General features: G+C 54.7%; 1 protein-coding gene across 2 annotated transcripts in view; it reads right to left on the reverse strand.

The window, feature by feature from the left end:
• The window catches only part of SMAD6 (SMAD family member 6), a 48693-nt gene extending 36854 nt beyond the window's left edge, over positions 1-11839 (reverse strand). The window contains exons 1-2 of one of the 2 annotated variants that reach the window (XM_044445021.1): positions 10937-11839; positions 5287-5343 (exon numbers count right to left, since the gene is read on the reverse strand). In XM_044445021.1, the coding sequence (XP_044300956.1) occupies positions 5287-5343; positions 10937-11708 (829 nt within the window). In that variant the 5' untranslated portion in view covers positions 11709-11839. The remainder of the gene's footprint in view (positions 1-5286; positions 5344-10936) is intronic. The other variant, XM_044445022.1, reaches the window with a different exon arrangement.
• Positions 11840-12347: the final 508 nt, after the last annotated feature.

Below are 12347 nucleotides of genomic sequence, written 5' to 3' on the forward strand. Positions count from 1 at the left end.
CTGAAGAGGCTGAAGTTGACCAGTTCTATGAGGGCCTACAACACCTTCTAGAATTAACTCCAAAAAATGATGTCCTTATCATCATGGGGGATTGGAATGCTAAAGTAGGAAGCCAAAAGATACCCGGAATAACAGGCAAGTTTGGCCTTGGAGTACAAAATGAAGCAGGGCACAGGCTGGTAGAATTTTGTCAAGGGAATATGATGGTCATAGCAAACACTCTTTTCCAACAACCCAAGAGACGACTCTACACATGGACATCACCAGACGGTCAACACAGAAATCAGATTGACTCTGTGCTCTGCAGCCAAAGATGGAGAAGCTCTATACAGTCAGTAAAAACTAGACCAGAAGCTGACTGTGGCTCAGACCATGAGCTTCTTGTTGCAAAATTTAGGCTTAAATTGAAGAAAGTAGGGAAAAGCACTAGGCCACTCAGATATGACCTAAATCATATCCCTGATGAATATACAGTAGAGGATACAAATAGATTTAAGGAATTAGAACTGATAAGACAGAGTGCCTGAAGAACTATGGATGGAGGTTCGCAACATTGTACAGGAGGTAGCAACTAAAACCATCCCAAAGAAAAAGGAATGCAAGAAAGCAAAATGGCTGTCTGAGGAAGCTTTACAAATAGCTGAGGGAAGAAGGGAAGAAAAAGGCAAGGGAAAAAGGGAAAGATACACCCAATTGAATGAAGAATTCCAGAGAATGGCTAGAAGAGATAAGAATGCCTTCCTAAATGAACAGTGCAAAGAAATAGAAGAAAACAATAGAATAGAGAGGACCAGAGATCTCTTCAAGAAAATTGGAGATATGAAGGGAACGTTTCATGCAAAGACGGGCATGATAAAGGACCAAAATGGCAGGGACCTAACAGAGGCAGAAGAGATTAAGAAGAGGTGGCAAGATTACACAGAGGAACTATACAAGAAAGACCTTAACATCCCTGATAACCACGATGGGGTGGTCACTGACCTCGAGTCAGACATCCTGGAATGTGAACTCAAATGGGCCTTAGGAAGTCTGAGCAACAACAAATCCAGTGGAGGTGACAGTATTTCAGCTGAGCTATTCAAAATCTTAAAAGACAATGCAGTAAAAGTGCTACACTCAATATGCCAGCAAATTTGGAAAACTCAACAGTGGCCACAGGATTGGAAAAGGTCAGTTTACATTCCGATCCCAAAGAAGGGCAATGCCAAAGAATGTTCAAACTACCGCACAATTGCACTCATTTCACATGCTAGCAAAGTGATGTTCAAAATCCTACAAGCTAGGCTCCAGCAGTATGTGGACCAAGAACTACCAGATGTACAGGCAGGATTACGAAGAGGCAGAGGAACTAGAGATCAAATTGCCAACATACTCTGGATCATGGACAATGCTAGGGAGTTCCAGAAAAACATCTACTTCTGCTTCATTGACTATGCTAAAGCCTTTGATTGTGTGGATCAAAGCAAATTGTGGCATGTTCTTAAAGAGATGGGAGTACCTGACCATCTTACTTGTCTCTTGAGAAACCTATATGCTGGTCAAGAAGCGACAGTGAGAACTGGGCACGGAACCACTGATTGGCTCAAAATTGAGAAAGGAGTTCGGCAAGGCTGTATACCATCGCCCTGCCTATTTAACTTATATGCGGAGCACATCATGAGAAAGGTGGGCCTAGATGAATCACCAGTTGGAATTAAGACTGCTGGGAGAAATATCAACAACCTCAGATATGCAGATGGTACCACTCTCATGGCAGAAAGTGAAGAGGAACTAAAGAGCCTCTTGATGCGGGTGAAGGAGGAGAGCGCAAAAGTTGGCTTGAAACTCAACATTAAGAAAACTAAGATCATGGCATCCAGTCCTCTCACTTCCTGGCAAATAGATGGGGAAGAAATGGAGGTAGTGACAGATTTTATTTTCCTGGGCTCCAAGTCACCACAGACAGGGACTGCAGCCAAGAAATTAAAAGACGCTTCCTCCCAGGAAGGAAAACTAATGGCAAATCTAGACAGCATACTAAAAAGCAGAGCTATCACCCTGCTGACCAAAGTGCGTATAGTCAAGGCCATGGTTTTCCCAGTTGCAATGTATGGCTGTGAAAGCTGGACCATAAGGAAGGCTGAGCCCCGAAGGATTGAGGCCTTTGAATTGTGGTGCTGAAGGAGACTCCTGCGACTCCCTTGGACCACAAGGCAATCCAACCGGTCAGTCCTAGAGGAGATCAGCCCTGACTGCTCTTTAGAAGGCCAGATCCTGAAGATGAAACTCAAATACTTTGGCCACCTGATGAGAAGGTAGGACTCCCTGGAGAAGAGCCTGATGCTGGGAACAATAGATGGCAAAAGAAGAAGGGGCCGGCAGAGAATTAAGTGGCGGGATGGAGTCATGGAAGCAGTTGGCTCAGCGTGAGCTTAAGTGGACTCCGGGGGATGGTGGAGGACAGGAAGGCCCGGAGGAGTGTTGTCTGTGGGGTCGCGATGGGTCGGACGCAATTCCGTGACTTCCACAGCATAGCTAAGGACCCTGCTCCACCTCCAGCTTAGAGTCTCCAGCAGAAGCTCGCCAGCGCTGCTTTGCTTGCTCGTGCTGCAGGACTACCCCTCACTGTCCCGACCCAATGAAACTGGGAGGACACGGGCCTGAAAATAACTGAGGCCGAGCAGAGCAGGCAAGTCGGAACTTGGAGCTGCACGAGTAAAGTTACGCTAAGCCTCCAAACAATTCATCGTCACTATACTTAATTATCACTATTAAAATTCTTTAAGCTGTTTATTCTTGTTTCCTTCCTTCCTTCTTCCTCTGCTGAAAGCAAGGAAATTTTGTTTTAACAAGTTGAAAGTCTTTTGTTGGTCTCGCTCTGCTCCCTCCCCTTCACTTATGCCCCTTTAATTAAAAATGTTTGCTCCAAGATCATCGTTGTGTTTGCATTTCCCGTTTCCTTTTCTTTTAAATCAAACCAGCCTGAAAAGCAAATTTCCACATCTTGCTATGTCACTCCAAATTTTCTGTATAGAAAATGCACCCACCACCTGAATACAGCCTGGGGAGAGTTCAGACTCTTTCTTTCTCAATGCTTTTCTCTGCAGAAAAATAAAAAGCAAAAAGACGCCTCCAGCAGGGGGATAGCAAGCAGTCAGCAAATCATGTGCTGTCTGGGAGAGCAGTGCTGTTTAAAGAGGCTGCCTGGGCTGGGAATCCCAGAGGATGCCCATGTCCCAAACATATGCCGGATGCATGGGGCTCCCATGGGGCGAAACGTCTCGCCGCTGCCCAATTTGCAACCCAGCAAGCTGGGGGGGCTCACCACTCACGCTGGAGGTGTCGGCCACCGGCCACCCGCCACAGGTCACGGCGCTCGGTGCATCACAAGTCCTGCAAGCCTGATCTAGGGGTTTGTGCTGGTGGTCCTGACCCAAAGCTCAGAAGCAGCTGGATCAAGGCGTGCTGCGAGAGAGGGGTGGGGATGGCTCTGTGTGCGTCTTGTCGTCCCCCGATGGAAATGACTTCGGCATCTTTCTGCTCTGAGCCACTCTGACCACACTTGCCATGGCAGCTTCCACGGGGCTCTCATTATTCCAGGATGCCCTGCAGTCCGGACAGCCTTTCTGTTCCTCCCCATCCACCTGACCCTTGCCAGGCTCCTTGCAAGGATGTCAATGCTACGGACACGGGCCAGGGACTCCCTTCCGAACTCTCCATCCGAGGCTCGTGCACGGATAGGGGTGACCGTCCCCCCAAAGTTGCTATGCTATCCATTCATGTATTCCTCTCTGCCCTAAAGTACCTGCCCCCTTTCATCTCTTTGGGTCCTACTGGTGTTTCTTGGGGGACGCACGGTCCACCGCTCACAGATTCGGGCCCCGTCACATCCAGCCAGCACCGCTTTTGCAAAATCGCCTTCCCCTGCACTGAACAGCTTTGCAATGCAGAGAAACCAAAGAGAGGCACTGCATCTGCTGCGGCCTCAGTTTAACATTTCTCAACAACTATATATACTTTGGAAGGCAACTCCCTTTAGATTATGCCAGTTTTTAAGTAGGTCACATTTTTATGCCCAGCTTCTCTGACCAGGTTTCCTCTGATGATTAACAAAACAAACCCCAAAGTCTTCACGATTCACAGGGAGAGATGCCATTCAAAGCATCTTACAGGCTGTGCTTGGAGCACAGTTGCCGCTCTTCCTTTGGCCCAAGTGCTCATTCTTTTAGCCCATCAAACAGGCACTACTTTCCCCACGGAGAGGGGCCCTGTGGGTAAAGCAGAGGCTCTGAGCAGAGGGCCCAGAGACCAAATCTGGACCTCCAGGAGTGCCCCCTCTCCCTGTCCTGCCCCCTCACTGGGTGGCTACCTGGCTTTTCTACGTCAACCCACCTCCCCATCTAAGAGATGTACTCACCTCTCCTAAGGCTGCGTTACTAACAAGGAGGACTTGAAACGACATGCCCCCTTTTGGGTCCCACCTGGCGTGAGAATGCAACCCTGAAAGTGCCTCCACGGGAGAACTCAGCAGATGGGGGGCTTCGCACCCATGCAGCAAAGGGCGACACAAAACCCCTTTGCAGTTCCGCTGCCAAACTTCTGTGAAGCCACGGGAGTGTGCACTCTTCAGCCCGATCTAAAGTCACACCTAAGCCTTTTCAATCGATCCTGTGCTGCCTGGTTTTGCACCTGGGGACAACAATTCTGGCTTGGGGGCCAGATTACCACCCAAGGCAAACCAACCGAGTGCCTGCGCTCCCTGCCTCTCTCTGCACAGAGAAGGGGATTCATCCAGCGGGTGCTGAAGCTGACATGTGCAAGCCATTTTGGGCTGTTCCCTTTGCTCTATGTCTGGCCCAATCAGGGCACAGCAAAGAGGGGTGTGGTGCGAAGAAGGTCCCACAAAGTCCCCTTGTTTTGGGAACAATGCCAGGTAAGGCAGGAGTTCTCAACACTTCACAGGCCGGACTGGGCCCAAGCGTCTGGGGTTGCCCTTGGCTACTTGACATAAAACCCAGGATGTTCAAGGGGTCACACGCTACCAAAACCACTTTCTGGGCTAGAGGCGCCTGCTCACACCACGGAGGCAGCTGGCCAGCTGGACAAGCGGGTCTTGCATCTCTGGAATGATGGAAATCCAAAGACTACAATTTTTCTCTGAACAAGAGTCGATTGTCCAGCCCTTGGCACAGCAAATCTTTCCGGTGATGCACAGTTCATGCGTATACAAACCAAACCTCAACGTGCACCGAGTCCTTTTTCTGCCCAGCAAACCGCACAGAAAATCAGGGTGTAGAAGGTACTCACCCAGTGGCTTTTGCTCATCATTTGGAGACAGCCGTGAGTAAGGAGGGGGTGGAGATTCTGAAAAGGAAGTGGGACTCGTATTAACACCATCTGGGAGTTTAACTTGCGGGCAGTTTGTGCTTCCACCCCAAGAACTGAACCATTCGGTTAAACTTCATCACATTCATAGAAACAGGGTCTGAGAGCTTTTCACTTCAAGACGAAGGTAAGGCCACAGGTAAGGTCTGGAAAACTTGGGAGCTTAAAAGCAACAACCCCGAGTAGAAGTTCCCATGCTAAGCAGCTGCATGTCAATTCACAGGGCATGCTAAATGCAGGGAGCAAACAGATTCACATGCATCAGGGAAGCCTTCCCCGATGGCGATCCTGGCTGACTATTATGGGAGCTGTAATGCAACGCATTCCGGGACGTCATGTCGGCAATGGCTGCAGCAGAGGGTGTGTTTGTGTGCATCTTTGTGTGCGTAAGATGGATCCTATGGAGCCAAATGGCTGCAGCCCTCAGCCCCATTCTCTCCTGGAGGAGTCCCATCAGTTCAAAGTAGACTTTGTTGGCCGACTGCCTCCTGAATGTTCACCAGGTGTACAATCCACACTATGCCTTACCAGGTAAAAAAGCCATCAATTCCTAACCTGGAAGTTAAGGACCACTAATTTCTAAGTGCCAGAAATCTCTTCCTAGTATATACTGACAACTGCAGGGGCAGGGAATACACATCCCAGATTCAGTACAACTTATTTGAAGATTGCAAATGGAGTCATGTGCTACTGCTGTCAACACGGCAACTTTTAAAAAAATCACTTGTTTATGTCACTTTTTCTCCATCATCCTAGTCCCAAAGAAAGTGGGGAATTGTAGTTTTTAGAGGAGACTGAAAATTCTATTTTCCAAGTTCCATAGCTAATTAAAAAAAAAACACCCTACAATTCCAGGGCTCTTTTAAGGGCTGAGACAGTCAAACTGGTTTCTATCTGTAGAATGAAACTGATTTAACTCCGCAGTAAGAACATTCCAATAACGCTGTCACATTTTTGGAGCAGCACTTCCTTTGCAGGGTGTGCAGCCACGTTGGATCCATCCAGACCCCTCTGCAAATCTACGCGCATCTGTTACAAAGAACATGGTGTACAGTGTTCCAGTAATATTCGAAGGAAAACATCCCTTCCCTCTCCCTGTAGGAAAGACACGAAGTGACTGGAGTTCAGCAGAATCAGGACTGCAAGACAAATAAAAATAAGGACCGCTTATTTCCTCCTTATTTTGAAGGAGAGAGTGTTAGTAGAACTTTTAGAATTCTTGAGAATTTTTATCTTGAAATGAAATTTTTATCTTAAGTGATGAATTAAGGAGGGAGAAAATTAAGCAGACACACATCCATGGACCACAAAGGAGCTAACGAGATCCAGGACCTGCCACTTGTCTCCAAAAAACGTTCTTTTCATGCTGAACTTCCGGAATATCATTCTTGGGAGAAGGGAAAATTCATAAAACTAATGTGTTCAGCTTCAGATAGCTGGTTCCTCCTCCTCTAAGGGGGTGATGACAGAGAAGTACAGGTTTTGCCACTTTTAAAAATGTTTGCAAAAAGGGAAAAACCCACTTGCAATAAAAAAAGTGGGGAAAAGAGACACTGCAGCTTTAAGAGACGCAGTCAGATAAATTGCCAGTCAGCCTGGCGCCAGCAAAATGCAAACTGCATATTATCACCACTTCTTCACCTAAATAGCGAAGAGGGGGAACCTCCTTAGCAAAGAAGGGGGGAAAGAGTCGGGGGGGGGAGCTTTTTCAGCACAACTTGAAACTGATCTCAACTGAAGGGGCTAGCAGCCCCCCCCCCCAAACACGGGGAGCTCTGTGCGCGTGTTTTCTTTTTAATTCTCCCATTCTTTGCCTCAAGAAACCAGCAGTTTTTTGTACTTCCCCAAAGAAATGTTACTCCAGCAGAACCTAAATGATAGCAACTTTGTGGATTCAATTACCGCAAAATGACAGACAGATGGAGTTTGCTTGCTAAAGAAAACAGGTACTGGGGTCCCATGGAGCCTGAACCCCTTGGGGGGGACCTCAGTGGGAAGGGGCTTGCTTCTTTGCAAACATGCCTGGGACGGTGCTGTTAAGCAAGTCGGCCTCACGGCACGTTTCTTTCCAAGCCACGCAAAGCCTGAGGCGCTTCTGGGTGGAACATGTGTCCAAGCACATTCTGTCTCCACAGTCCCAGCCCCTTTGGAAGTCAGACCCCAGGTGGGGTTATCGCTTATGCCCCGTGTTGCTGCAATAAAGATCCAGGGGCCGGGTGCCAGTGTGGGGGAAGTTGGCGAGCGGACCCCTGGCCCCAGAGCAGCAGAAACTCCTGCATGCAAGCAGGGCAGGGCAGGGCAGGGGGCTCTGCTGGGTGGGGCGCCGTGAATGTGAGGACTGGCTCCAGAGCACTGCGACTCCAAGCTGCTGAGCCCCCCGCCCTCGGCCCTTCCAGCAATGAACTTTCTTGCAGAGCCGCATGGAGCCTGCCCCGTCCCCAGAGCGCCGGGGAGAGGAGCCCACGCAGGCGGTGCTTGGAGTGGGAGGGCCACAGGCCCCTGCGGTGGGGACACGAGCCCGGGGGGGGGGGCAGGGAGCGGAAGGCCATGCTCCGGCCTGGGCGCACCCACCCTCCCGAGTCCCCCTGCCACTGGGCACCCACAGAACCGCCTCCGCCCTCCCCCTCCCGCACATTCCAGCCCCTCATGAAGGTTAACCTCTTCCTGGCCAGTGAGACGACGCTGCGTTTCCTCCTCGATGCGCCAAAGCTCCCCCACACCCCGAGCCGAGAGGTGGCCACAGGTCATCCACCAAAGGACTCTGTAAGAGCCTGCCCAGGCTGGGGCGGGGGGGGGCAAGAGGGAGGGGCAGACCCCGAGCCCATCCAGCCCAGTCCTGGAAACACTGACCAGCCCTTCTGGCTCACCAGGGTTTCCCTCGGCCCAACCTAAAGCGCTGGGGATGGGACCTGTGGTAAATGTGAAAGAAGGAGCTCTCTCAGGTAACCTGGTTACCTCCAGGTGCGAGGAACTTTTTTTGGCACCAAGCCCCACTCCACCTGTACTCCAGAGCGAGACACAACCAGGTGGCCACTTGACCTGCTCAGCTGCTGGTGGAGAGAACCAGGTAGTAGTTGCAGTTGGACAAAGCAACAGTAATTTTGTTAGCTCCTTTGAAGATGTCCCTGGAGAGGCAGGATCTGTGTTTCATACATTCAATAACAAACCACAGAGAAACTCGACATACAAGTTTCCAGTGAGGGGAGGTGATCCGGCCTTCCAAGTGTTCCCGGGCCTTGTTCACACCTGTGTAAGCATCACAGGTAATGCAACATCAGGCGAAGGAGCGCAGGCGTGCACGCTGCACCTTGCCCACAGCACCTCAAGCACAAGCCTTCTCAGGTGGAAACCATTCACACAATCCGCGGGCAGCCAGCAGGTGCACAGCCGTGGCATGCAGATCAGAGAGGTTAGGGGACATACGGGCACGGGGTATCAGCCCTCTGAACATGCTTTAGGACTGGATGGATGCAAATGGAAGACAGAAGCAAGGCTAAGCTAGGACGCAATGCAATACCAGCTCAGGACTACGGTATTCTCACATGTTCCCCCCACGCTTGTGTTCCAGGTCATGGTTAAAGTGACACAAAACTCTCTTTCCATGTGCGAAAACAGGCGAGCTTTCCCTAATTTGAGGTACGAAAGGGAGGAGCTGAAATGCAAGCAAACTGTCTGGCTTCGCTCTGGGCCTTTCCGCTGAGCAGACGCTAAAGCACCCCCACTTTCAGATTATTTACCAATTCCTTCCTTCCTTCCGCCGTCTTTCCCCCAGCCCTGAAACTTCGTCTGAATGAAAAGAAAGCCTGCCAAGTCAGCAGCTAGAAGGCCCTTCGCCAAACCGGCTCTCCCGCCATGGGGACAATATCTGCCTGCACCGCCACATGGCAGCAAGCGGGGACAAGGGAAAGCAGAGGCCGGTCACAGCCCTCCAGAGCGTGGCCTGGGCCGGGGAGCGCGGAGAAGCTGCTCGCCGCAGGTGGCGCAACGCCTGGCGCAAGCGAGCCGGCGGCACGGCTCCCGATTTCTCAACACTGGGTGATCTCCACTTTTGACTACTGGGAGCTGCAGGACGAGGCCACGGAGTCCACGGAGCCACGGAGCGGGGCAGCCTGCCCGAGGAGGCGTTTGGAAGTTCTGGCAATGCTGCGGGAGCCATGGGGCGCTGCGCCAGGCAGGCCACTGCCTGATCACAGCACTGGGTTGGATTCGTGCGCTCACTGACCAAGCGTTTCTTCGAGGCGGGCTCAGGCTGGCTCGGTGCCGGGTGGCCTGCTCTGGTGACCCCTCAGAGCAGCACCTCACCCATCTGCTACTGCCGCTTCACACCACACTGAAAAGCAATTCCAAGGAGCCGTGGGGCGGGTGGTCACTGTTTCTTCAGGACACCCCAAAGCCCATGCAAGAAGCAGTCCTTAGACCAAAACTGTCACCCGCCAGGTGGCCCCAGAAACTGCCTGTACCCTTTGTGTGTCGGGGAAAGTAACTCCAGACCAAAATTCCTGGAGTAAGAAGGAAAGCGCAGGCAGGCGCAAGCTGCGAACAGTGATGCCCTCGCGATGCGCCACCATCTCAAGCTGCAGAATGATACCAGGATTATGAGCTGATGCAGAACATCAGCAGAAATCCAAGCTGGCTGCACGTGTCGTGCAAAAAACCGGCAGCCCAGGATTATGGGCTTTCAAAGTCCAAGACCTGGAACTAAAACGGGTGCTGGAGCTGAGCACTGCTCCAATGCACAGAGAAGGAAAGAGACCCCAGTGCTCAAGAATCCCCTGGCACCTTCCGGGTCGCAGGAAGCTACCTGTGGCATCGCCTTGCCTGGACATGCCACTCTCCGAGTCCACCATGGCCTGACCATCTGCCTTGTGGGAATGGTCCACTTTACAGCAAGCTCCTCTCTTTCCTCAAAACCTGTCGGGGGAGGGTCTGCGTTCCAAAGAGGGCGGGGCCAGGGCCAAAGTGGGTGGGGCCACAAATACTACCATTAACGGCAGTGAGGAAAGGAAGCATCCCAGGTATGGGGGTGTCCTGCTTCTCCAAGCTGTGCAGTCTCCCCCAGCCCCTCCTAGTTGGAAGATGGAGGAGGGCAGGATAAATCCCCCACAACCAGAAGCCAGGTCTGTGAAGGGGCGTGCCAGGGTAGCCCAAGGGCTTACAGTTCCCCACCCGCATTTGAAGCAGTCAGGCCTTGACTTTGCAGGAGAGCCTATTCCCTCTGGGACTTGTGTCCTTGCAAGTTAAACATCCTTTTGCACCCCCAAGAACCGAATTCTCCCCCTGGAGCTGTTGAAGCATCAGGAGCTGGGCCCCGCATTCCCTGCCCAGCAGCTTCTGCCCAGGCCCGCGGGGCTGCTGATGGCGGGGACAGCCTTCCCGCGGCGCGCCCGGCCACCGAATTCCCGGGTACCCGAGGACAGCGATGCCGAGACGGCCGGGGCTGGGGTACCCTGCCGCGAGTCAGGCTTGCCACCCCAGAGACCGCACCCGCGGTCTGGTCCTGGCCCCCTGGGCTCGCAGCGCCCCGTGCGCCCCAGCAAGCTGCCCTCCCCGCGGAAGCGCGCTGGAGCCTTACCTGGGCCGCACAGGCGGCTGAAGTGATACGGGTTGCAGCACACGGTGGGGCCGTCGGGGAGACCGAAGCTGCGGCACCCACAGAGCGGCTTCAGCTCGGCCGGGTGCTGGAGGTCCGGCCAGCGAAAGAGCTTGCCCAGCAGGAGGTGCGGAGGGGCGGCCTGGCCGCCCACGCGCACCTCGGCGCGGGAGACGAGGACGCAGCCGCTGGGCATCCCGCCGCGGGACTCGACGGCTTCGAGCAGGCTGTCGAGCGACCGCTCCTTGAGGCGCTTCAGCAGCGCGTACGTGCCGGCCTTCAGCTCCTGCTCCAGCAGCGACAGTCCGCAGCGCCCTTCCCGGGCCGGCGCCTCCACGGGCAGCGCGGCGCCGCCGCCGCCGCCGCCGCCAGGGCCCCTCTCCTTGAAGAGGCAGCACGTCACGGTCTTGCCATCGCTCTCCTGCGCCCACCACGGGCTCTCCGCCTCGGCGGCGCCGCCGCTCCCGCCGCCCGCCGCCGCCTCTTCTTCCGCCTCGGGGGGCGCCGGTGGGTCGCCGTCGCCGTGCGCCATGGGCCTCTCCAGAACGCACGGCTCCTCGACGGCGCCTTCGCCGGTCACCGCTCGCCTGCCGCTCGAGGGGCGCTTCTCCGGGCTCCCGCCGTCGCTGCCCCCGCGCTCACGGCTCCCGCTGACGCCGCCGCCGCCGCCACCATCCCCTCCTCCTCCTCCGTCGGGGAAGACCCGGCTTCTCCAAAGTCGCCGCACAAGCCCGGCCCGTTTGGACCTGAACATACGCCTCGCCCGGCGCGGAGCTGCTGGCCGTGGCTGGCTCCGTGTCAGATCCGCCGCATGAAGGAGGCCCAGCGGGAGCCGCAGGCGCGGCGGCGCTGTCCGGAGCAGCAGCGGGGGCTCCTCGCCAGCCCGGCCCCGCCAATCGCCGAGAAGCGGCCGCCGAGCTGCCGCATGAGGGCGGGCAGGAGCCCTGGCATAGAGCAGCCCCGCAGGCTGGGGGAGGCGAGCCCGGCCGCCCGCCCGCCCGGGATCCGCCGCCGCCGCCGCCGCCGCCCCCTCGGCCCTACATGGATCGCCGGGCCCCGCGTCCGGGGGCCCTCCGTGCGAGTCCGGTCGGCCTGGGAAGGAAGCTCCCGGAGGAGGGGCCCCTCGGAGAGCTCGGCCGTCAGACGCTCCCGCGGCAGAGACCGACGCGGCGGGGGCTGCGCGCGTCGCCTTCCGTGCTCCGGCCGGTCTGCGTGCTGCGGGCGCTCGGCGCTGCACGCCCGCGCCGTCGCTTCCTCGGCGTCGCAGCGCGGCTCAGAAAGTTACCCGCAGTTCCAGAGGTCGCGGCTGGTCGCCCCCCGGGGCAAGAGGCGGGCTGGCCGCGCGGCGCATGGCTCGGCCGGGGGCGAGGATCCCGGGCAGCCGCGAGGCGGG

Source organism: Varanus komodoensis, unplaced genomic scaffold, assembly GCF_004798865.1.
Source record: "Varanus komodoensis strain SLA01 unplaced genomic scaffold, ASM479886v1 scaffold46_3, whole genome shotgun sequence".
Classification (NCBI taxonomy): domain Eukaryota; kingdom Metazoa; phylum Chordata; class Lepidosauria; order Squamata; family Varanidae; genus Varanus; species Varanus komodoensis.